The 24,984-nt window shown below is 44.6% G+C and overlaps 1 protein-coding gene across 7 annotated transcripts in view; it reads right to left on the reverse strand.

The window, feature by feature from the left end:
- Positions 1-19,773: 19,773 nt before the first annotated feature.
- The window catches only part of LOC122547116 (1-phosphatidylinositol 4,5-bisphosphate phosphodiesterase delta-4-like), a 140,561-nt gene continuing 135,350 nt past the window's right edge, over positions 19,774-24,984 (reverse strand). For 4 of the 7 annotated variants that reach the window (XM_087989401.1, XM_087989403.1, XM_087989399.1 and 1 more), the window contains one exon: positions 19,775-21,983. In XM_087989401.1, coding sequence (XP_087845527.1) covers positions 21,886-21,983 — 98 coding nt within the window. In that variant the 3' untranslated portion in view covers positions 19,775-21,885. Of the gene's footprint in view, positions 21,984-24,984 lie in introns of all 7 variants that reach the window. The other 3 variants (XM_087989406.1, XM_087989402.1, XM_087989405.1) reach the window with 1 other exon arrangement.

The raw sequence follows: 24,984 nt of genomic DNA on the forward strand, positions 1-24,984 counted from the left end.
TCTTCTCTACATACCTCAAAGCCATCCATTCTACTTATTTGTGACTCAGTATTCACATCGACGACAATGCCCTGTTCCTGAGTAAATACTGAAGAAAAGTATTCATTCAGTGTCTCCCCAATCTCTTCCGCCTCCACACGCAACTTCCCACTACTATCCTTGACTAGACCTATTCCTACCCTAGTCATTCTTTTATTCCTAACATACCTATAGAAAGCCTTAGGGTTTTCCCTAATCCTACCGACTAAGGACCTTTCATGTCCCCTCCTTGCTGCTCTTAGCTCTCTCTTCAGGTCCTTCCTGGCTACCCTATAACTCTCAATCGCCCCAATTGAACTTTCACGTCTCATCTTGAGATAGGTTGCCCTCTTCCATTTAACAAGGGATTCCAATTCCTTATTAAACCACGGCTCCCTCGCACGACCCTTTCCTCCCTGCCTGACAGGTACATAATTATCAAGGACACTCAATAGTTGCTCCTTGAACAAGCTCCACATATCATTTACACTCTTGCCTTGGAGTCTACTTTTCCAAGCCACACATCCTAAGTCATGCCTCACCGCATCATAATTTCCCTGACCCCAGCTATAACTCTTGCCCTGTAGTACACACTTATCCCTCTCCATCACGAGTGTAAAAATCACCGAATTATGGTCACTATCCCCAAAGTGCTCACCTACCTCTAATTCTAACACCTGGCCTGGTTCGTTACCCAGAACCAAATCCAGTATGGCCTCACCTCTTGTTGGCCTGTCTACATATTGTGTCAGGAAACTCTCCTGCACACATTGAACAAACACTGACCCATCTAACGAACTTGAGCTATAGCTTTCCCAATCAATATCAGGAAAGTTAAAGTCCCCCATAACAACCACCCTATTACTGTCACTCATCTCCTGAATCACCTTCCCTATCCTTTCTTCAATGATTCTAGGACTATTAGGAGGCCTGTAAAAGACTCCTAACAGGGTGACCTCACCTTTCCTATTCCTAACCTCAGCCCAAACTACCTCAGATGGCAAGTCCTCATCCATCGTCCTTTCCACCACTGTAATACTATCTTTGACAAGCAATGCCACACCTCCCCCTCTTTTACCCCCACCTCTGACCCTACTAAAACATTTAAATCCTGGAACCTGCAACAGCCAATCCTGTCCCTGTTCTAGCCATGTCTCCGTAATAGCCACAACATCGAAGTCCCAGGTACCAACCCACGCAGCAAGTTCACCTACCTTATTTCGTATGTGTGGGAGCTGAGGGATGTGTGGGAGCTGAGGGATGTGTGGGAGCTGAGGGATGTGTGGGAGCTGTGGGAGCTGAGGGAGCTGTGGGAGCTGTGGGAGATGAGGAAGCTGTGGGAGATGAGGAAGCTGTGGGAGATGAGGAAGCTGTGGGAGATGAGGGAGCTGAGGGAGCTGAGGGAGATGAGGGAGCTGAGGGAGATGAGGGAGCTGAGGGAGCTGTGGGACCTGAGGGAGCTGAGGGAGCTGTGGGCGGTGAGGGAGCTGTGGAGCTGTGGGAGATGAGGGAGCTGAGGGAGCTGTGGGAGGTGAGGGAGCTGTGGGAGCTGTGGGAGCTGTGGGAGATGAGGGAGCTGTGGGAGATGAGGGAGATGAGGGAGCTGTGGGAGATGAGGGAGATGAGGGAGCTGAGGGAGCAGTGGGAGCTGAGGGAGCTGTGGGAGATGATGGAGCTGAGGGAGTTGTGGGAGTTGAGGGAGCTGTGGGAGCTGAGGGAGCTGTGGGAGATGTGGGAGATGAGGGAGCTGTGGAAGATGTGGGAGATGTGGGAGCTGAGGGAGCTGTGGGAGATGAGGGAGCTGTGGGAGATGAGGGAGCTGAGGGAGCTGAGGGAGATGAGGGAGCTGTGGGAGATGAGGGAGCTGAGGGAGCTGTGGGAGATGAGGGAGATGAGGGAGATGAGGGAGATGAGGGAGCTGTGGGAGATGTGGGAGCTGTGGGAGATGAGGGAGCTGAGGGAGTTGTGGGAGATGAGGGAGCTGAGGGAGCTGTGAGTGATGAGGGAGCTGTGGGAACTGTGGGAGCTGTGGGAAGCTGTGGGAGCTGAGGGAGTTGAGGGAGTTGTGGGGCCTGTAGGGGTTTTGGGAGTTGTGCTCCTGTAGATGGTGCAGAGTGCTGCCACTGTGTGTTAGTGAGTTGAGATGTGGTGGAGGTGTGCTGGGATTTTAGGGTATTTGGTTTTCAGAGGGATTTGTACATTGGGGTCCAGTTTGGATACTGTGTCCTTGGTTTTTTTCAGAAGGTTAATAAAACATTATTGGTTCTGATTAGACTGGTTTGGTACAGAGATTAAAGGGTATTGTGTACCTTTTTGTTGTTATGTAAACAGATGAGACTTGAGGCCAAGGGGGTCATGTTTTAGAAGTGACCTGTACAATGAAAGGGGAGTGGTCAGCTCTCTAGCTGAGCAGCTCAGTCCAGAACTAGTTAGGAGTTCAGTGAGGAAGCTCTCTCTCTCTTTCTGCTCTTCTAACTCCAACCTGTAAGCATCTGTTCCTTTTACTATACGGGTTTTTTAAGAGGGTTTGCGTAGAGGGACTGTAGTGGATATTCGGAACAACATAATTGAGTCTCGTTTGGACAGACTGAGTTCTGTAGGGGTTCTTCATTTTGCTCTTTGTGTTTCATTGTGTAATCTTGTGAATGAATTTTTCTCTGTTTTAAAACCTGTCAGTCAACCATGCTAAATTAATCCGGGTAATTTTCACTGTACACTCACCGAAACAAATTGCAAAGTTATAGTCTGTGCTGCCTGCTTAAGAATGTTTTGAGTGGTCTGGCCTAGTCCATAACAGACTCGGGGTTATTTGTGGTATTTTAAACAGTGAGCGGTAGGTGCTAGCATCTTTATTTCGGGTGTTGGTTTAGGTGGGTAGACAAAGCTTGGGATAGAAATGGCTCTTTTAGTTGCCAAAAGTTTTCTGGAAGTGGATGTGGTGACTTTGGAAGGTTTGCAAAAGGTGACTAAGATCAAGCTGCAGGAATTAGCAGAGAAGCTGGAATTGGAACTGCCTGCTTCTCTGAGGAAAGGAGAGATAATTCCAGCAGTAGCTCAGCATTTAAACTTGCTGGAGAAACCATCAGAATCTATTGAGATGGCAAGGGTCAATTGCAAATGAAGCAGTTTGAGTTCGCAGCGAGAGATAAGGAAAGGCCAGCAGAAATGAAACCGTTTGAGAAGCAGAAGAGAGGGAAAAAGCGAGAGCTTTTGAACTTCAGAAACTGACATTTAAAAAGGAAAGTCAGCTTAAAGGGCTGGAGATAAAGGCTGAGGGTAACCTTAGTGAGGAAGTAGTGTGAACTCATGTGGAAGCGTAGAGAGTTAAAACAGCGAGGTTAGCAGCTGAAGGGGCTGATGATTATGAGCTGGTCCATAAAACATCGTTTGGCTTCCAGAATCAATTACAGTCCATGAGGGATAGAAACTGGGGCAAAGAGAAATCCTCACGTGGAGAGGGAAAGGTAGATCTCAGTGAAGATCATAAGGATAATGTACCACAGGGTAAAAAAGAAACCCTTGAGGGGGACAAAGAAGTTAAAAAGCTCCAGTGTTTTCATTGTAATAAAGTGAGCTGCACAAAGTCACAGTGTTGGTGGGCTAGGGGAAAGCCGGGTGTAGGAGGTCATTTAGGGGTGAGGAATACACAGGCTAAAATGCAAAGACATTTTTACTGGCCTGGACTACACAAAGATATAGTTGAATTTTGCCAGACGTGTTATACATGTCAGCTAATCGGAAAATCGTAATAAAATCTGTACCTTTAATACCTATTCCAGTATTTGAGGAACCTTTCACAAGAGTCTTGCTTGATTGCACAGGTCCCCTACCTCAAACAAAAAGTAGGAATATGTATTTATTAACAATAGTGGATTCTTGGGGGTTATGGATAACTTGGGAATAAAGCAATTCAAACCTATTGCGTACCATCCCAAATCACAGGGAACACGAGAGAGACGACATCAAACATTAAAGACCATGTTGAGGGCCTATGGTCAGGATTATCCAGATGATTGGGATAAGGGAGTCCCGTTTGTACTTTTTATGATCAGCGATGCACCAAATGAATTGACCAAATTCAGTCCATTTGAATTAATCTTTGGGCATGATGTAAGAGGGCTGTTAAAATTGATGAAGGAGAAATTAATAAGTCAGAATCCAGAGACCACCCATTTGGGCTATGTGTCAAATTTTAGAGAACGATTAAATAGAACTGGAGAGTTGGCTAGACAGCATTTAAAAGTATCCCAGCATACAATGAAACAGGCAGCAGATAAGAAATTACAAATTCGCAATTTTACAATTGGGAATAAGGTATCGGTGTTACTCCCAGTAACAGGTGAGCCTTTAAAAACAAGGTTTAGTGGACCTTATCGAATTGAGAGGAGATTGAGTGAGGTGAACTACTTGATAAGGACTCCAGACAGGAAGAAACCTCACAGAGCGTGTCATGTGAATATGCTCAAAAGGTATTTTGATCAGGAAGGAAAGCAAGAGGAGAAGGTGTTAATGATGACAGCATAGAAGGGAGGACCACGTTCAGAGGATTCTGACTTGGACATTCCTCAAATCAAATTGGACAATGAGGAAGATCTCAAAAATTGGGATAAATTATTGAGTTGCCTTCCACAAAAAAATCGAAATGACCTCAAAGAATTATTACTGTCACATGGGGAGATATGCAGAAATAAACTGGAAGGTACTAGCCTAATTGTACATGATGTAGAAATAAGAGATGTTGCTCCAATTAAGCAATATCCTTATAGGCATAACCCTCTAAAGTTGGCACAGGTTCAGAAGGAGATAGAGCGCATGCTCCAAGATGGCATAATCAAAGTGAGTTACAGTGACTGGAGCTCACCCATAGTCAAGGTGCCAAAGCCAGATGGTACCCAACGGTCATGTGTGGACTATCGCAAAATCAATGCCGTTACAAAGACTGATGCATATCCAATTCCACAGTTGGATGACTGTGTTGGAAATGTGGGACAAGCAACTTACATTTAAATACTTTTAAATACTGTAATTGTACCAGCCTCCACCACTTCCTCTGGCAGTTCATTCCGTACACGCACCACCCTTTGTGTGAAAAAGTTGCCCCTTAGGTCTCTTTGTATATTTTTCCCCTTTCACGTTAAACCTATGCCCCTCTAGTTGTGGATTCCCCCATCCCAGGGAAAAGACCTTGTCTATTTACCCTCTCCATGCCCCTCATGACAGATTCAGGATACAAAAGGTCCCAGCAGATTTAAACAGACTTGGAGACTTGCTTCCTAGATTTTTAAATAAAATTTAAATGAGAAGTGGAAAATCTGTTTAATTTTGGTCGCTTGTTGTGGGTTAAATCAAAAGTGGGAAATGGCTCAACATTGCGACAGAGATCCCAGGGGTCAAAGATGCTTCCCAAATTTGCCAAGAAAGTTTAGAAAGACAGAAAAAGGAGACACTTTTAAAATTAGAAGGCAGGCTAGAATTGGGGTTAACTTGGGATGAGAGGAAAGCTGAACTTGTAACAGAGTTGGTCAAGATTTAAGGATATCAGAGAAACATGCGAGTGCAGTGGAGTTAGAAAAAATTAAGTTACATGTAAGACGACAGAAGGTAGAGGACAAAGGGAAAGGGAACTGAATTATGGTTGAATTATGGTTCCAAGCAGAGGGAAACAGAAACAGAGAGAGAAAAAAGGGAGAAAGAGAGAGAGTTTGATCTTCAGAAGTTAGCAATTAGACAGGAAAGTTAACATAACAGAATGGAGGGGAAATTTGGAAGTAGGCTTAGTGAGGAGGATAGTGATGATGAGCAAACCCATCGTAGCCAAAACGTTACCAAAATTGAACAAAAATATGTAGAAACCTTTTTCATTTCCTTTGAGAAATTGTCTCCATGGATGGATAGGCTGGAGCCTGTGTGGATAATGTTAATTCAGATCAGGTTGGTAGGCAGGGCCAGTGAGATGTGTGCAGCGCTGTCAGAGGAAGTCTGAGGACTATATGAAAACGTAAACAAGGCTATGTTGAGTGCCTACGAATTGGTGCCAGAAGCATTTAAACACCAGTTCAGAAATGTAGAAAGGAACTATGTCAGCCTTATATCGATCAATGGCTGAGAGCATTAAAGATAGCAAAGGCATATGAGGCTTTTAAAGACATCATTCTGCTGGCGGAGTTTTAAAAACTCGCTTCCAGAGATGATAAGAACTCATGTTGAGGAACAGAAAGTTACAACTGTGAGGACAGCTGCAGAGATGCTGAATGATTACACATTAATGCATAAATTGAAAACCTGGCTTCCAAAAGCTCAAGGACATAAGATCATAAGACACAGGAGGAGAAATTAGGCCATTCAGCTCATCAAGTCTCTCCACCATTCTCCCACTTTCTCCCCGTAACCCTTGATACGCAAGAACCTATCTATCACCATCCTAAATATATGTAATTAAATATATATATTTCTTTCTGTGAGGGATAAACATTGAGAATTTTCAATGAAAAGCCAAAAGGAGATCAGACTGGGGACAGTTTACCACCGGTGGAAAGGAAACCCAAGAGGCTGGAAAAGAGGTGACAGAACTCAAGTTTCTCACTGCATTAAGGTGGGACACACAAAGTCACAGAGCTGGTGGTTTAAAAAAGGCACTGGGAAATAGGATGTGGTAGACGAGGCTAAACCGGTGGGATTTGTTAAAGCAGTGAAGGAAATCCCAAGGGAAGTTGTAGAGCTGCAGGCGAGTGCACATCCTTGCCATGGGGCTCGATAGTAAGAAAGCACCCAATCATTTCAAAGACTTCACCTGTGTGGGTAAGGTTTACTCAGGTGGGACAGGGGGAGGAGGTAAAGAGGTTAAAATATTGAGAGATACAAGAGCTAGTCTGTCTCTAATAGTAAGAGATGAAAATATTTGCATTCCTTGCCCAAGAGATTGGTAATGTGTGGAATAAATGGAGAGAGGTATCCGGTTCCCCAATGTAAGATAACGCGAGAAAGTCCAGTCAAGACTGGACAAGTGACAGTGGGAGGGAGAGAAAGAGTGGCTACTCCAGGAATACAATTTGTTCTTGGAAACAATATAGCTGGATCACAGGTAGGAGTGATGCCCATTGTAGTTGAAATGCCAAAAGAAATCCAGGAAAGCATGGCTAGCACGAGAAGACACAGCTTTAAATTGATGGGTGATAGATATAGGACAGATGTCAGGGGTAGTTTCTTTACTCAGAGAGTAGTAAGGGTGTGGAACTCCCTGCCTGCAACGGTAGTAGACTCACAAATTTTAAGGGCATTTAAATGGTCATTGGATAAACATATGGATGAAAATGCAATAGTGTAGGTTAGATGGGCTTCAGATTGGTTCCACAGGTCAGCACAACTTCGCGGGCCGAAGGGCCTATACTGTGCTGTAATGTTCTGTGTTTGATGAAACAGAGGAGTTAAAAGGAATTCTTCCAGACTAGCGCTAGAACAAACAGAGTTGTTATCTCTGGTTTGTTGCCCGTACCATGTGCTAGTGAAGTGAAGAACACGGAGAGAGGAGCTGAACATGCGGCTACAGGGATGGTGCAGGAGGGAGGGGTTTGGATTCTTGGATAATTGGAGCTCTCTCTGGGGAAGGTGGGATCCCTACAAACATGATGGTCTTCACCTGAACCAGAGGGGTACCAATATCCTGGGGGGAATATTTACTCATGCTCTTCGGGGGGTGGGGGTTAAACTAATGCAGCAGGGGAATGGGAAGCTGAATTGTAGTTCACAGGAGGTTGAGGGTAGTGAGGTCAGGGATAGGTTTACAAGGTCATAAGAAGGCACCAGCAATCAGGATGATAGTTTGAAGTGTGTCTACTTCAACGCCAGGAGCATCCGGAATAAGGTGGGGGAACTGGCAGCATTAGGTGGTATTGTTAATCAAGGGTAGTATTCCAGCAGCTGAGATAACGTTTGAGGACTCATCCACTGAGGTAGTTTGAGCTGAGGTTAGAAATAGGAAAGGAGAGGTTACCCTGTGGGAGTTTTCTATAGGCCTCTGAATTGTTCAAAGGATGTAGAGGAAGTGATAGCAAAGGTGATTCCCGACAGGAGTGACAGTAACAGGGTAATTGTTATGGGAGACTTTAACTTCCCCAACATTGACTGGGAATACTATAGTTCAAGTAGTTTTGACGGGTCAGTTTTTGTCCAATGTGTGCAGGACAGTTTCCTGACACAGTATGTAGACAGGCCAACAAGGGGAAATGCCATATTGGATTTGGTACCGGGCAATGAACCTGGCCAGGTGTTAGATTTGGAGGTAGGTGAGCACTTTGGTGATAGTGACCACAATTCAGTTATGTTTAAAATAGCAATGAGCAGGGATAGGTATATACGGCAGGGAAAGAGGTATAACTGGGGAAAGGCAATTAAGATGCCATTAGGTAAGATTTAGGATGCATAGGATGGGGAAGGAAGCAGCAGGGATGGACACACCTGAAATGTGGAGCTTATTCAAGGAACAGCTTCTGCGGGTCCTTGGTAAGTGTGTACCTGTCAGGCAGGGAGGAAGTGGTCGAGAGAGGGAGCCATGGTTTATTAAAGAAGTTGAAGCTCTTGTCAAGAGGAAGAAGAAGGCTTATCTGAGGATGAGGCGTGAAGGCTCAGATAGGGGGATTGAGAGTTAGGAGTTAGCCAGAAAAGATCTAAAGAGAGGACTAAGAAGAGCTAGGAGGGGACATGAGAGGTTGGTGGTGGATAGGATCAAGGAAAACCCTAAGGCCTTCTATAGGTATTTCAGGAATAAAAGAATGACTAGAGTAAGATTAGGGCCAATCAAAGACAGTAGCGGGAAGATATGTGTGGAATCTGAGGACATAGGGGAAGCGCTTAATGAATACTTTGCATCAGTATTCACATTGGAAAGGGCAATGTTAGTGAGAATACAGAGATACAGGCGACTAGATTAGATGGGATTGAGGTTGACAAAGAGGAGGTTTTAGCAATTTTGGAAGATCTGAAAATAGATAAAACCCCTGGGCTGGATGGGATTTATCCTCGGATTCTCTGGGAAGCCAGGGAGGAGATTGCAGAGCCTTTGGCTTTGATCTTTATGTTGTCATTGTCAACAGGTGCAGTGCCAGAAGACTGGAGGATAGCAAATGTTGTCCCTTGTTTAAGAAGGGGAGTCGGGACAACCATAGTAATTATAGGCCAGTGAGCCTTACTTCGGTTGGGGATAAGGTGTTGGAAAAGGTTAAAAGAGATAAGGTCTATAATCATCTGGAAAGGAATAATTTGATTAGGGATAGTCAACACAGCTTTGTGAAGGGTAGGTCGTGCCTCACTAACCTTGTTGAGTTCTTTGAGAAGATAACAAAACAGGTGGATGAGGGTAAAGCAGTTGATGTGGTGTATATGGACTTAGTAAGGCATTTGATAAGGTTCCACAGACAAGATTGCACAGCCATAAAGTAAAACAAGAAGGGAGAACAAATGGGAAAGGTGAAGGAATTGAGGTCCAGTTAGCTGACACTCTGATGAGATGGTAAAGGAGAAACCTGAACAGGTAGAGGATCAGGCAGAGGTGTTTAGTTCTGAAAGGCTAATGGAGTTACAACAGAAAGGTGAGATGATGAAAGACTTATAATATAAATCCTTCTCGGAAACTAATCAGAATGTGTTCCAGAATGATATTACCTTAAGGATAAAATCTTCAGTTGGGAATGGAGACCTTAGCAGGTCAGTGCAGATGAGAGATGGGCAGAAGTTCAGCAGATCACTGGTAGAATCCAGACAGTAAGTATTGTGGGTAGAACAAATTACCTGGAGGAGGTCACCTAGCAATGAGGAAAACTCAGGTTAAGGTGCAGCAGCACTTTTATTGGCCTGGATTGCGTGAAAATGTGGTTGAATTTTTCCGTACCAGTCATACGTGTGAGATAGCAGGAGAGCCACAGGCAGTGATAACGCCAATTCCTTTGATGCTAATTCCCACATTTGAGGAACCTTTCACTCGGGTTAGAATTGATTGTGTAGGTCCCCTCCCTAAAACCAAAACTAGGAACCGGTATTTGCTAAACATGATGAATGTGTCTACCGGGTTTCCAGAGGCAACTCTATTACAGAATGTCAAGGTGGAGTAAGTTGTGGAGGAGTTGCTGGCTTTCTTTATCCATTACAGATTACTCAGGTAGATTCCATCAGACCAAGGGTCCAATTTTACTGCCATTTTATTTAAGGAGCTCTTTGGATAGTTTGGGCATCAAACACCTTAAATCAAGTGCGTACCATCCCAAATCCCAGGGAGCATTGGGAAAATGGCATCAAACCCTAAAGACCATGTTGGGGGATAATTGCCAGGATTATCCAAGTGATTGGGATGAGTGTATCCCATTTCTATTATTTGCTGTTAGGGATGCTCCGAATGAATCAACTCAGTTTACTCCATTTGAATTGATATTCGGACATGAAGTAAGGCAGACACTAAAATTAATTCAGGAAAAGTTGATAGGTCCAAAGTCAGAGATCCCTCAGTTGGATTCTGTCTCTGAGGTGATTAAACAGAGTCAGTGAATTAGCTCAACAACATCCGAAGCAAGAAACAGGAATTGTAAAACCTGCGCCCACACCTCCTCCCTCACCTCTATCCAAGGCCCTAAAGGAGCCTTCCACATCCACCAAAGTTTTACCTGCACATCCACTAATATCATTTATTGTATCCGTTGCTCCCGATGTGGTCTCTACATTGGGGAGACTGGACGCCTCCTAGCAGAGCGCTTTAGGGAAAATCTCCGGGACACCCGCACCAATCAACTACACCACCCTGTGACCCAACATTTCAGCTCCCCCTCCCACTCTGCCGAGGACCATGGAGGTCTGGGCCTCCTTCACCGCCGCTCCCTCACCACCCGACGCCTGGAGGAAGAACGCCTCATCTTCTGCCTCGGAACACTTCAACCCCAGGGCATCAATGTGGACTTCACCAGTTTCCTCATTTCCCCTCCCCCTCACCTCACCCCAGTTCCAACTTTCCAGCTCAGCACCATCCCCATGACCTGTCCCATCTGCCAATCTTCCATCCCACCTATCTGCTCCATCCTCCTCTCCGACCTATCACCTTTACCCCCACCTCCATCCACCTATTGCATTTCTTAGCTGCCTTCTCCCCAGCCCCACACCCCCACTTATCTCTCCATCCCTGAGACTCCCTGCCTCATTCCTGATGAAGGGCTTTTGCCTGAATGTCGATTTTCCTGCTCCTCGGATGCTGCCTGACCTGCTGTGCTTTTCCAGCACCACTCTAATCCAGAATCTGGTTTCCAGCATCTCCAGTACCCACTGTCTCCAAGGGGCAAAACTTGACCTACTCTTGGGAAATAAGGCAGGGCAGGTGACTGAGGTGTCAGTGGGGGAGCACTTTGGGGCCAGCGACCATAATTCTATTAGATTTAAAATAGTGATGGAAAAGGATAGACCAGATCTAAAAGTTGAAGTTCTAAATTGGAGAAAGGCTAATTTTGACGGTATTAGGCAAAAACTTTCAAAAGCTGATTGGGGGCAGATGTTCGCAGGTAAAGAGATGGCTGGAAAATGGGAAGCCTTCAGGAATAAGATAACGTGAGTCCAGAGACAGTATGTTCCTGTCAGGGTGAAAGAGAAGGCTGGTAGGTAAAGGGAGTGCTGGATGACTAAAGAAATTGAGGGTTTGGTTAAGAAACAGAAGGAAGCATATGTCAGGTATAGACAGGATAGATCGAATGAATCCTTAGAAGAGTATAAAGACAGTAGAAGTATACCTAAGAGGGAAATCAGGAGGGCAAAACGGGGACATGAGATAGCTTTGGCAAATAGAATTAAGGAGAATCATAAGGATTTTTAAAATACATTAAGGACAAAAGGGTAACTAGGGAGAAAATAGGGCCCCTCAAAGATCAACAAGGCAACCTATGTGTGGAGCCGCAGGAGATGGGGGAGATACTAAACAAGTTTACTATGTTTACTATGGAGAAGGAGATGGAAGATATAGACTGTAGGGAAATAGATGGTGACACCTTGAAAAATGTCCAGATTACCGAGGAGGAAGTACTGGATGTCCTGAAACGCATAAAGATGGGTAAATCCCCAGGACTTGATCAGGTGTAGCCTAGAACTCTGTGGGAAGCCAGAGAAGTGATTGCTGGTCCCTTTGTTGAGATATTTGTATCATCGATAGTCACAGGTGAGGTGCTGCAAGACTGGAGGTTGGCAAACGTGGTGCCACTGTTTAAGAAGGGTTGTAAGGACAAGCCAGAGAACTATAGACCGGTGAGCCTGACATCGGTGGTGGGCAAGTTGTTGGAGGGAATCCTGAGGGACAGGATGTACATGTATTTGGAAAGACAAGGACTGATTAGGGATAGTCAACATGGCTTTGTGCATAGGAAATTATGTCTCACAAACTTGATTGAGTTTTTTGAAGAAGTAATGACAAAGATTGATGAGGTCAGAGCGGTGGATGTGATCTATATGGACTTCAGTAAGGCATTCAACATGGTTTCCCATGGGAAGCCGGTTAGCAAGGTTAGATCTCATGGAATACAGGGAGAACTAGCCATTTGGATACAGAACTGACTCAAAGGTAGAAGACAGAGAGTGGTGGTGAAAGGTTGTTTTTCAGGCTGGAGGCCTGTGCCCAGTGGAGTATCACAAGGATTGGTGCTGGGTCCACTACCTTTCATCATTTATATAAATGATTTAGATGCGAACATGGGAGGTATATTTAGTGTTATGAACGAGTAGAAGTATGCTGTACCTTTGAGAGAGTGAAGCACACCGAGTGCTGGAGAATTTACAATGTAACATTTAGTCCAGCAGCTAACACTGGCTGAGTTGCTATGAGACAAAAAAAAATTCAAATTTGGCCAATCAGTTTAAATAATACCTCAAAATACCAACCCTCCCATCAAGCTTGAATTTCATATATTGACAATATTAAAAACTAATGAAACAATCCAATGCTTTGGGGTATAAGACTAGCAAAATTTGAACAGTTGAGGGGAGAACTGCCAAGCCACCAGCATGTACAGACTGCCTGAAACATAACTCTCTTAAAGTTGCCTATATCTATCAGTGACCTGTGAAACAGAAATCTATAAGAAGAAGAAAATCTACAGAGGAAAATACAAAGGGAAGATTTGACAGCTGCCTGGTTTTGAAATTTGAATTTTTGGTAAATCTTTTTCAGGAGGGGGAGAGGTTTATCAGACTAGTTTTATAGAAGGGAAAGTAAAAGATAGGTATTGTAGAAGGAATTGTAAGTAGTTGTTAGTTAATTATTTACTGTTATACTTTAAGAAATAAAGCTGTTACTTTTTACTTTAAATAGTGACTCTTGGGAATAATTCATTGTCTCTCGAATTTCACAGATTACAGCATGGGGTGAAACTTTTCTATGTGTCAGTTTTAAATTAGCGGGTGGGGTGTTACCCCATGTTGTCACAATAAGTTTGCAGATGACTTCAAAATCGGAGGTGTAGTTGACAGCGAAGAGGGTTACCTCAGATTACAACAGGATCTGGACCAGATGGGCCAATGGGCCAAGGAGTGGCAGATGGAGTTTAATTCAGATAAATGTGAGGTGCTGCATTTTGGAAAAGCAAATCAAAGCAGGGCTTATACACTTAAAGGTAAGGTGCTAGGGAGTGTTGTTGAACAAAGAGACCTTGGAGTGCAGGTTCCTAGCTCCTTGAAAGTAGAGGCTCAGGTAGATAGGATAGTGAAGAAGGCGCTTGGTATGCTTTCCTTTATTGGTCAGAGTATTGAGTACAGGAGTTGGGAGGTCATGTTGCAGCTGTACAGGACATTGGTTAGGCCACTTTTGGAATATCACGGGCAATTCTGATCTCCTTCTTATTGGAAGGATGTTGTGAAACTTGGAGGAGGGTTGATCTAAGGAATGCTGTTCCAATAGAACAACACCACTACAGGCTTAATCTTCTCAAAGAAGCGCATGTTCAGAAGGAAGTGGATGAGATGTGCCAAGAAAACATCATCGAGTTGATTCAAAGCGAGTGGAGTTCACCAATCGTATTGGTTCCCAAACCTGATGGTACTTGACAATTCTGCATAGATTATCAGAAGGTCAACCCTGTGACCAATACCCAATCTGACTCATCCCAATTCCACGGCTGGAGGATTGTGCGGAAAAAAGTGGACAAGCCACTTACATCATCAAGTTGGACACAACTTCACGGTTACTGCCACTTAGCTTTGTTGGAGAGAGCAAAAGAAGTTTTGGCTTTTGTAACCCCAAATGGGCGATATCAATTTAATGTAATGCCCTTTGGAATGAAAAGTGCATCAGCCACTTTTCAAAGATTTATGAACTGAATTGCTGCAGGATTGACTGATTGTGCTGTCGACACAGATGAATCATAGAGTCCCTTACAGCGTGGAAACAGGCCATTGGCCCAACACGTCCACACCAACTCTCTGAAGAGTAACCCACCCAGATCCATTCCTCTACCCTGTTACTCTACATTTCCCCTGACTAATGCACAGAACCTACACATCCCTGAACACTATGGGGCAGTGTCCCAGAACACATACACCTAACTGGCACATCTTTGGACTGTGAGAGGAAACGGGAGCACCCGGAGGAAAATCACGCAGACATGGGGAGAATGCGCAACTTCCACACACAGTCACCCAAGGCTGGAATTGAACCCGGAATCCCTGGTGCTGTGAGGCAGCAGTGCTAACCACCGAGCCATGGTGCTGTCAATAAGATGACATTGTGATCTTTAGTCATTTGTGCAACGATCACATGGCACATTTGGCAGAACTCTGAGAGACTGTGGGAGACAAAGTTGGTTATAAACTTAGCAAAAACCGAATTTATGAAGGTGGAAGTGACATCCTTAGGACACAACCTTTGGATATGGGCAGGTGACACCGTGGATCATGAAGAAGACGACCATTGAGGAATTCCCTCGAAGGAGGAAGTGCTCCAATTTTTGGGACTGAGCGGATTCTACAGGAAATTTTTACCAAACTTTAGTAACGTAGTGGCACCACTGACGGATTTGTTAAAAACGAGCGTGAAATTTTGGTGGATAGAACAATGCCAGTAGGCATTTGAGAATTTAAGAGCCACTGCACCAGTTTTAGCCAAGGCATATTTCTTGAAACTCTTTAAAGTCACCATTGATGCAAGTGATGTAGGGGTTGGAGCTGTGTGGTTACAGGAGAATGAATGTGGAATTGAAAGGCTAATCAGTTACTTTTCCAAGAAACTCATTATCCACCAGAGAGAAATGTTTTGGTCAGCATTGACCAGTTTGTGCTGAAGGGCCTGTCTTCATGCTGTAGGATTCTATGACTCTCTAACTCCAAAATATTCAACCATCGATAAAGAGCTATTGAGTTTGGTAATGGCCTTACAACATCCTAATGTTTATATTAGAGTGGTGCTGGAAAAGCACAGCCAGTCAGGCAGCACCCGAGGAGCAGGAAAATCAACCTTTCGGGCAAAAGCCCTTCATCAGGAATAGAAGCAGAGAGCCTGCAGAGTGGAGAGATAAATGAGAGGGGGTGGGGAGAAAGTAGCATAGAGTACAATAGGTGAATGGGGGTGGGGATGGAGGTGACAGGTCAGGGTGGAGGGTAGAGTGGATAGGTGGGAAGGAAGATAGGAAGGTAGGACAGGTCATGAGGGCGGTGCTGAGCTGGAAGGTTGGAACTGGGGTGAGGTGGGGGAAGGGGAAATGAAGAAACTGGTGAAGTCCACATTAATGCCCTGGGGCTGAAGTGTTCCGAGGCGGAAGATGAGGCGTTCTTCCTCCAGGCGTCTGGTGGTGAGGGAGCGGCGGTGAAGGAGGCCCAGGACCTCCATGTCCTCGGCAGAGTGGGAGGGGGAGTTGAAATGTTGGGCCACAGGGCGGTGTGGTTGATTGGTGCGGGTGTCCCGGAGATGTTCCCTAAAGCGCTCTGCTAGGAGGCGTCCAGTCTCCCCAATGTAGAGGAGACCGCATCGGGAGCAACGGATACAATAAATGATATTGGTGGATGTGCAGGTGATCCTAATGTTTATGTTATAGACAATGTATCATTGACAATTGTGTACACTGATTATAAGCCTGTGATATTTTTGGAAAGATTTAAAGACAAGAACACCAGACTATTTTGTTGGTGTCTTCTGTTACAAGCATTTAATTTACAGATTGCAGGACGTGAAAATGTTATTGCAGATGCATTATCATGGGTTTCAAAGAAAAATGTGTAGATAAGACAGAAACGGTAGTGTTCAACTTATATCTGTTTACAGAATTACTATGAAATGTGTAACTTTAGATTAATGACCTCTGGATCTAGTAATAATGGCATTAAGATTTAGAAAAAACAATAAAGCCATCTTTTCATCATAACAGTTCTTTTTTTCTGAAGGAGAAAGGTGTTGTGAAGTTGGGTAGAGTGTTTGTAAATTGGAAGGCAGGATGGGGGATGCATGGTCCCTTTAAAAAGATGGGTTTTTTTGTTCCCCCACGCTTAGCAACTTAAAAACAACTGTCTGTGGGTGGCAGCTTGCCTGTTGGCAGGTCTTCAAATTGGAACATTTTTCTCAAACGATTATACTGTTTGCAGGGAAAGCAACCTTTTTACCAAGGCAACAGGTTTTTAAATTTAGACAATCAATTTATACCAGGCACTTGGAAACTAAGGACCAATTAAGTATAAATCTGATGGCTTTGACAACCTAGAACCAATCCAATTATAAAGAAATGAGTAGGTCATCAAAGATATGCAAGAAGAGGGGATTTGAAAATCAGCAGACAGCAAGCTGTCACCTGAGGAGGTTAGTGCTCTCAGAGTAACCATCATGTGACTAAAGTTTCAGCAGTGCTCTTAGCTAATATTCCTGACATCAGAATTTGGCAGAGAGAGGTGTTTCTGATGCAAGAATTCAAAGGAGGAAGCGTTCCTGAAGGAAGATCAACAGGGAAGACATATCCTGGTTATAATGTTGAGAGAGTAACTTCTATCGCTTTGTTATGTAAATGGAATTTGCATTGTATTGGAACAGCAAAACACTAAAATTTTTGTTTTCTTCAGGAATAGTTAGTAGTTCGAGGCGGAATTGTTCGATTTGTTTGTGATTCTGTTAATTTGTTCACTGATAGAGTTAGATAAATAAATTGTAACTTGTGGGTTAGTGACTGAATGAAAAGATTTAATTTCATTTAACCACCTCTTTATAACAGATTGTGGGGGTGAGAGGTAGGTTATACCCCTTGTCACTGTTTTTTATCAGATTACGATGTCAAGACAGAACCAAAGTCCATGTTCAATCCTTACGTCATTTCTTTGTTCCTCATTATAACCTCCTGGGCTTCTGACTGTAAGAGATTTGCTCTTGGCTAATCTTTACATATTTATGAAAGTTTTTACTGCTAGTTCCTATGTTCCTCACAATTCTCTCCAATATTTAAATATCCCCCTCCTGAATAAACCTTTTACCTTTTTTACTGAATTCTAAAATGCTCCCAATCCTCAAGCTTGCTGCTTTTTTCTGGCAATTTTATGTTTCCTTTTCGGATATAATACTAACTCTAATTACTTTCGGAAGCCCTGGCTGAGACCGCTTCCCTTTTTTTTTTGTTCCAGACTAAAATGGGTTAATTGAATTGTAAGTCACGCACATCTTTAAATATGATCCATTGCCTAGCCACAATCAACCCCTTTATAGAACCAGAGAAATGATACTCCACAGAAGGACACCATTTGGCCCATCTTGTCCACACCAACCCAAAGACACCCAGGTGCCCTTTCTAATCCCATCTTCCTGCAGGTGACCCACAGCCCTGCAGCTCCCAGCACTTACAGCAGATCCAGGTCCTTTCTAATAGAGTTTAAGGTCTCTGCCTCCACCATGAACCCAGGCAGTGAACTCCAGACACCCACCACCCTCTGCGTAAAAAGGCTTTTCCTCATGTCACTCTAACCCTTCTGCCACATCGCCTGATTCTGTGACCCCTGGCTTTTGAATTCTCTGCCCAAGGAACCAGGTCCCTCCTGTCTACTCTATCTCTGTCCCTCACAATGCTGGAAGATTCCCCAGGTAAAAACAATGACTTCAGATGCTGGAAACCGATTCCCCAATCTATCCATTCCAATCTGTGTCTCATACCCTCTTAGTTCCACTTACAGTTGGTTCTACTATAACGCATGTTTCTTCAAAACAAATTAACTTTAACGTGATTGAAGAATTTAGCCTGTTTTACGTCGAACATGAACTTTCCTCGCCTGTATTGGTGATAGCATGATTCCAACCCCATTAGTTTAAAATGGCGGGACTATTGCGTGATTTTCTTAACAAGAGGTTGCACAGGAACAGAGTTATCGCGTCAAATCAGAACCAACAGTATTTCGATTCAGGGCTCTTCATTTAGGGCTCAACTTCTTCATTCTCCATCATTCCCCAGAGATAAAGAAATAAACAAATACAGTGATGTGTCACCATTTTAATGTTTAATTTACTGGAAAGGCCTGGTTGGAGGTTTGAGCTGCATGCCAGATTCAGGGACAGGACGAGGTTTGCTGAGGGGACACGCTGGTCAAAGCAGGGCTGTTCCAGGGAGAGACAGGAGACCCAATCAGCTTCACAGCTATCCTCTGACCAATAGATCACAGAGAGTAACTGAGGTGGTCACGTGACATCATGGCAAAAATTGACGTACCAACACCGTCAACCATCCACATTGCCAAGGTTCCAGAATCTTCCAGGCCGGAATCCTGCACTGGAAAGTCACATTAATTCAAGAACCCCTTGCATGAACAGTAGGAGACCATTCAACCAATCGTGTTTATTCCAATCACATCGATCGTCCCTATGGTAGCGCCTGCATTGTCTCCTTGTCTCATAACATCCTTACTCAACAGAAATCAAACAATCTCCGACAGAATTTGAAATGTTCAATTGTCCCGCTGTCCCCCAGGCCTCTGCAGGGGGAGAATGTTCCAGATTTCCGACTGCCCATTGTGTGACCTCACTGGGAATGAGGTGTTAGACACCCTGTTGAGATCACTCCTTAAATTCCTCTCATTAAGGGATTACCAGCAGGGATGGTCAATCCCAGGCCTCGTTATTTTAACCGAGAGAACTGCGGACGCTGTAAATCAGAAACAAGACGTTGCCGGAAAAGCTCAGTTCTGAGGAAGGGTCGTCGGACATGAAAAGTTTTCCCTTCGCTAATGCTGCCAGACCTGCTGAGCTTTTCCAGCAACGTTGGCTTCTGTTTCTGGTTATTAACCTTTTCTCTCAATCTTTTCACCTCAATCTCTCCTTCATTCCACTAGAAACTGGACAGATGGTGATGGCTATTCATTTCCAAACACAAAGGTTCCGATAGAGTCCAACCTGAGGGATAGACCCTCAGTAATGGAAGTCCTGATGGACAAATCACCCTGTAATGGGGGTCTCGAGGGACAGATCTCCCTATAATGGGGGCCTGTGTGGGAAGATCTCTCTATAATGGGATATCCTGATGGAGAGATCTCTCTATAATGGGGTCTCGATGGAGAGATCACCCTGTAATTTTTTTTTGATTACTTACAGTGTGGAAACAGGCCCTTCAGCCCAACAAGTCCACACCGACCCGCCGAAGCGCAACCCACCCAGACCCATTCCCCTACATTTACCCCTTCACCTAACACTACGGGCAATTTAGCATGGCCAATTCACCTGACCTGCACATCTTTGGAGTGTGGGAGGAAACCGGAACACCCGGAGGAAACCCACGCAGACACGGGGAGAATGACTGTGTGGAGTTTGCACAGTCGCCTGAGGTGAGAATTGAACCCGGGTCTCTGGCGCTGTGAGGCAGCAGTGCTAACCACTGTGCCACTGTGCCGCCCACATAATGGGGTCTCGATGGAGACATCTCTCTGTAATGGGGTCTCGATGGAGAGATCTCTCTGTAATGGGATTCCTGATGGAGAGATCTTTCTGTAATGGGGTCGCAATGGAGAGATCTCTCTGTAATGGGATTCCTGATAGAGCGATCTCTCTGTAATGGGGTCTCGATGGAGAGATCTCCCTGTAATGGGATTCCTGATAGAGCGATCTCTCTGTAATGGGATTCCTGATGGAGCAATCTCTCTATAATGGGGTCGCAATGGAGAGATCTCTCTTTAATGGGATTCCTGATAGAGCGATCTCTCTGTAATGGGGTCTCGATGGAGAGATCTCCCTGTAATGGGATTCCTGATGGAGAGATCTCTCTGTAATGGGGTCTCGATGGAGAGATCTCTCTGTAATGGGGTCTCGATGGAGAGATCTCTCTGTAATGGGATTCCTGATGGAGAGATCTCTCTGTAATGGGGTCTCGATGGAGAGATCTCTCTGTAATGGGATTCCTGATGGAGAGATCTCTCTGTAATGGGGTCTTGATGGAGAGATCTCTCTGTAATGGGGTCTAATGGAGAGATCTCTCTGTAATGGGATTCCTGATGGAGCGATCTCTCTGTAAATGGGGTCTCGATGGAGAGATCTCTCTGTAATGGGATTCCTGATGGACAGATCTCTCTGTAATGGGAGTCCCAATGTAGCCACTCAATTCAGACAGGGGCATTCTTCTTCAGGGAAACTTTGTGCCCTGTATCGGGAATGCACTGGAATAAGAATCTTTAAAAACTCTCACCAACTCCTTCACCATGGAATCATGTTCCCATGGTAGCCATTCCACTTGACAATGCAATGAGGAAGCCTGACAAGCTGGTCTTGGACATCAACCAATGAGAGGGCTGGTCAACATGGCTGCCATGCCAACAGGCTCCACCTACCCTGAGATGTCCAACTTATCAGCAAAGGTACAATGTTGACCAACCCTGGTGTCCCTGAGAAAGTGAGAACATGGATTTGGGATTGGAAGCCATGTCAAAGACCCTCCCCATAGAAACTTAGCAGCTAACCTTCCTCCAATGGAATAGGTTTTACATTTACTTCAACTCACCACTGCTGAACTGTGACCCCCTGTTTTGACCTGTGACCTGCAAATGGATCTTTGATGAAGGAGCAGCTCCAGAGAACTTGGAAAATAACAGAAAAGACTCATTTCATTGAAGCTTTTCATTTGCCCTCATCAGGACAATTCGCAAGAATACCAAAGCAAAATGGGAACAACATTTTTAGACTGAATAAAGAGCCTACTGATTGGTTGGCAAATAGATAGTCATTGGACGAGGATTGGTATGAGTCATAGAGTAATAGAGATGTACAGCATGGAAACAGACCCTTCGGTCCAACCCGTCCACGCCAACCAGATATCCCAACCCAATCTAGTCCCACCTGCCAGCACCCAGCCCATATCCCTCTAAACCTTCCTATTCATATATCCATCCAAATGCCTCTTAAATGTTGCAATTTTACCAGCCTTCACCACTTCCTCTGGCAGCTCTTCCATACACGTACCACCCTCTGTTGAAAGAGTTGCCCCTTATGTCTCTTTAAAACTTTCCCCTCTCACCCTAAACCTATGCCCTCTAGTTCTGGGCTCCCCCACCCCAGGGAAAAGACTTTGTCTATTTATCCTATCCATGCCTCTCATGATTTTGTAAACCTCTATAAGGTCACCCATCAGCCTAGTCCATCTGCTCCAACCAGTCAACATGCCACTCTGCAAAATATTATTTTCACATGACATTGGTATTCTCGCAAGTTGTTGTGATGAATGGAACATTTAAAGTTTTGAAAAACTGTGTCTTTTTTTTCAGCAATATGCAAGTTTGGTAACTACCAAACAACTGATTATAAATAACAGCAAAATAAATATAAAAAATACAAGTAAATCTGTAAACAGCTATAAAAACAATTCCGGGGGAGGGTGCAGTGTAGCTAAGAGTGGAGGATTTATCTTCACCGTGATGGATTGGCTAACTTCCTGAGGCCTCAGTAATCCTTGTATGGACAAACAAAGAGGATGGAGGGATTCCTGTCCCATCCTTTGACAGGAGGTGAATGTGGCGGTAACCTGGAAAAGAAAGAAAACCTCATCCTTAATCTCTTTAACACTCCTCTTTCACCCTCCCGCTCGGTCTCCCTCCTCCCTCTCCCCAATCCCCTTTCCCCCCTCCTCCACTTCCCCATTCCCCTCTGACACTCTCTTCTTCCTCTGCACACTTCCATCTCTTTCTCCCCATCCTCCCTCTCCCCCACCATCCTCCCTCTCCTCGGATCTGCTTTTGACTGAGTGTTCCTGGGATGGCCAATGTTTGCTGGCCATGGTCAGTGCTCAGGAATGGGAGGCCTTGTCTCACTGCCACACTCTCGAGGGCAAATAAAGGATGGGCAATAAAGACCAACTTGGCATGAGATGCCCACACCTTGTGAATCGATTCGAAGCACACAGAGGTAGAAACATCCTGGCTCTGAAAAGGAAGTGGTGGTTTTGACTGGAATCTTCCCAAAGCTCCCTAGATTCTGAAAAGGTCCCGATGGGTTGGAAAAGCACATCTCAGTTCAATAAAGGAGGGAGACTGAAAATGGGCAACTTCACAGCAGTCAGGCTAAACTCTGATGTGGAGGAGCCCGTGTTAGACTGGGGTTGGACAAGGTCAGAAGTCACATGACACCAGATTTAATTGAAATCACAAGCTTTCAGAGCGCTGCCCTTCTCTACCTGACTTCACCGGGCAAAGGAGCAGCGTTTGTGCTTTCAAATAAATCTGTTGGACTATAACCTGGCACTGTGTGACTTTGAGCTTAAACTCTGTCACTGGGAAAATACTGGAATCCATTAATAAAGATGCAGTAACAGGGCATTTAGAAAATCATAATACAATTTGTTTGTGAAAGGTAAGTTGTGCTCAACTAATGTAAAGAGCTTATCAAGATATAACAAGCTGGGTGGGTCAAGAGGAACCAGTAACTGTGGTAAAGCACAGTTTTAGCTGTGTAAACTATGGTAAAGCCAAAACACAAAGCTATGGTAAAGCCAAAGCACAAAGGGATCTGGGAGTGCTAGTCGAGGATTCTCTAAAGGTAAACATGCAGGTTGAATCTGTGATTAAGAAAGCGAATGCAATGTTGTCTCTTATCTCAAGAGGGTTGGAATATAAAAGCAGAGATGTACTACTAAGACTTTATAAAGCTCTGGATAGGCCCCATTTGGAGTACTGTGTCCAGTTTTGGTCCCCACACCTCAGGAAGGACATACTGGCACTGGAACGTGTCCAGCGGAGATTCACACGGATGATCCCTGGAATGACAGGTCTAACATATGAGGAACGGCTGAGGATCCTGGGATTGTATTCGTTGGAGTTTAGAAGATTAAGGGAAGATCTAATAGAAACTTACAAGATAATACATGGCTTGGAGAGGGTGGACGCTAGGAAATTGTTTCCGTTAGACGAGGAGACTAGGACCCGTGGACACAGCCTTAGAATTAGAGGGGGTCATTTCAGAACAGAAATGCGGAGACATTTCTTCAGCCAGAGAGTGGTGGGCCTGTGGAATTCATTGCCACGGAGTGCAGTGGAAGCCGGGACGCTAAATGTCTTCAAGGCCGAGATTGATAGATTCTTGTTGTCTAGAGGAATTAAGGGCTACGGGGAGAACGCTGGTAAGTGGAGCTGAAATGCGCATCAGCCATGATTGAATGGTGGAGTGGACTCGATGGGCCGAATAGCCTTACTTCCACTCCTATGTCCTATGGTCTTATGGTCTTATATTTAGATTAGCAAAAGGGCTTTCAATAAGGTGTCACATAAAAGGTTACTACAAGAAAACAAGATGATGGGGATATATTAACATGCATAGAAGATCAGCTAAAGAGCATTGTGCAAAGTTTGAGTCAATTTGAGTCAGGTTAACAAACTAACCAGTGGAATACAGCACTGGGACCTGAACTCCATCTGAAAGATTGGGATGGAGGGACTGAATGTATTGTAGCCAAAAGATAAATAAACTGTAAGGATAACACAAAGAGTTTTCAAAGGCACAAGGACATAAGAAACAACAACAACAGTAGACCATTCGGCCCCTTGAACACTCTGCCATTCAATAGGATCATGGCTGATCTGACATTCCTCATGTCCACTTTCCTGCCCTTTCCCAGTAACCCTTGATTCCCCGACTGATCAAGGATCTCTCCATCTCAGCCTTCAATATACAGAAGGATTCTGCCCCCACAGCTCTCTGTGGTAAGGAGTTCCAAAGACTCCCAAACCTCTGAGAGAAGAAATTCCTCCTCATCTCAGTCTTAAATTGGTGCTCCTTTACTCTGAGGCTGTGCCCTCTGGTCCTGGACTCTCCCATGAGGGGAAACACCCTCTCAGCATTGACCCTGTCAAGCCCCTTCAGTATCCAATATGTTTCAATGAGATCACCTCTCATTCTCCTAACCTTCGGTGAGTAGAGTCCCAACCCTATTTAACCTTTGCTCATGAGACAATCCCTCTATTCCAGGGATCATCCCTAATGGACCTTCTCTGAACTACCTCCAATAAAATGACATTGTTCCTTAAATAAAGGACCAAGCCTGCTCCCAGTGCTCCCAATGTGGTCTCCCCAGCACCTTGTACAGTTTGCAGTAAAACTTCCCTACTCTTATACCCCAACTCCCCCTGAAATGAGGGCCAACATTCCATGAACCCTTCCTGATTACCTGCTATCCCTGTGTCCTAGCTTTCTGTATTTCGTGTCCAAGTCTCCCCTAAGTCCCTTTGTGTTGCAGCTTTCTGCAGTTTCCCTCCATTTCATAATCTCATGTTAATAGAAGCAGGAGTAGGCCATTTGGCCCATCGAGCCTGCTCCACCATTCATTAAGATCATGGCTGATCTATCCATCATCTCAGCTCCTCCAACCTGCACTATCCCCATAACCCATCATTCCCCTAACATGCAAAAACTCATCCAACTGTGTCTTGAATATATTTAATGAAGCTGCCTCTACTGCTTCCTTGGGCAGAGAATTCCATAGATTCACTACTCTCTGGGAAAGCAGTGCCTTCTCATCTCTGTCCTGAATCTAC

Source organism: Chiloscyllium plagiosum, unplaced genomic scaffold (assembly GCF_037043375.1).
Source record: "Chiloscyllium plagiosum isolate Xiang-an unplaced genomic scaffold, Cpla_swu_hap1 HiC_scaffold_7, whole genome shotgun sequence".
NCBI classification, from domain to species: domain Eukaryota; kingdom Metazoa; phylum Chordata; class Chondrichthyes; order Orectolobiformes; family Hemiscylliidae; genus Chiloscyllium; species Chiloscyllium plagiosum.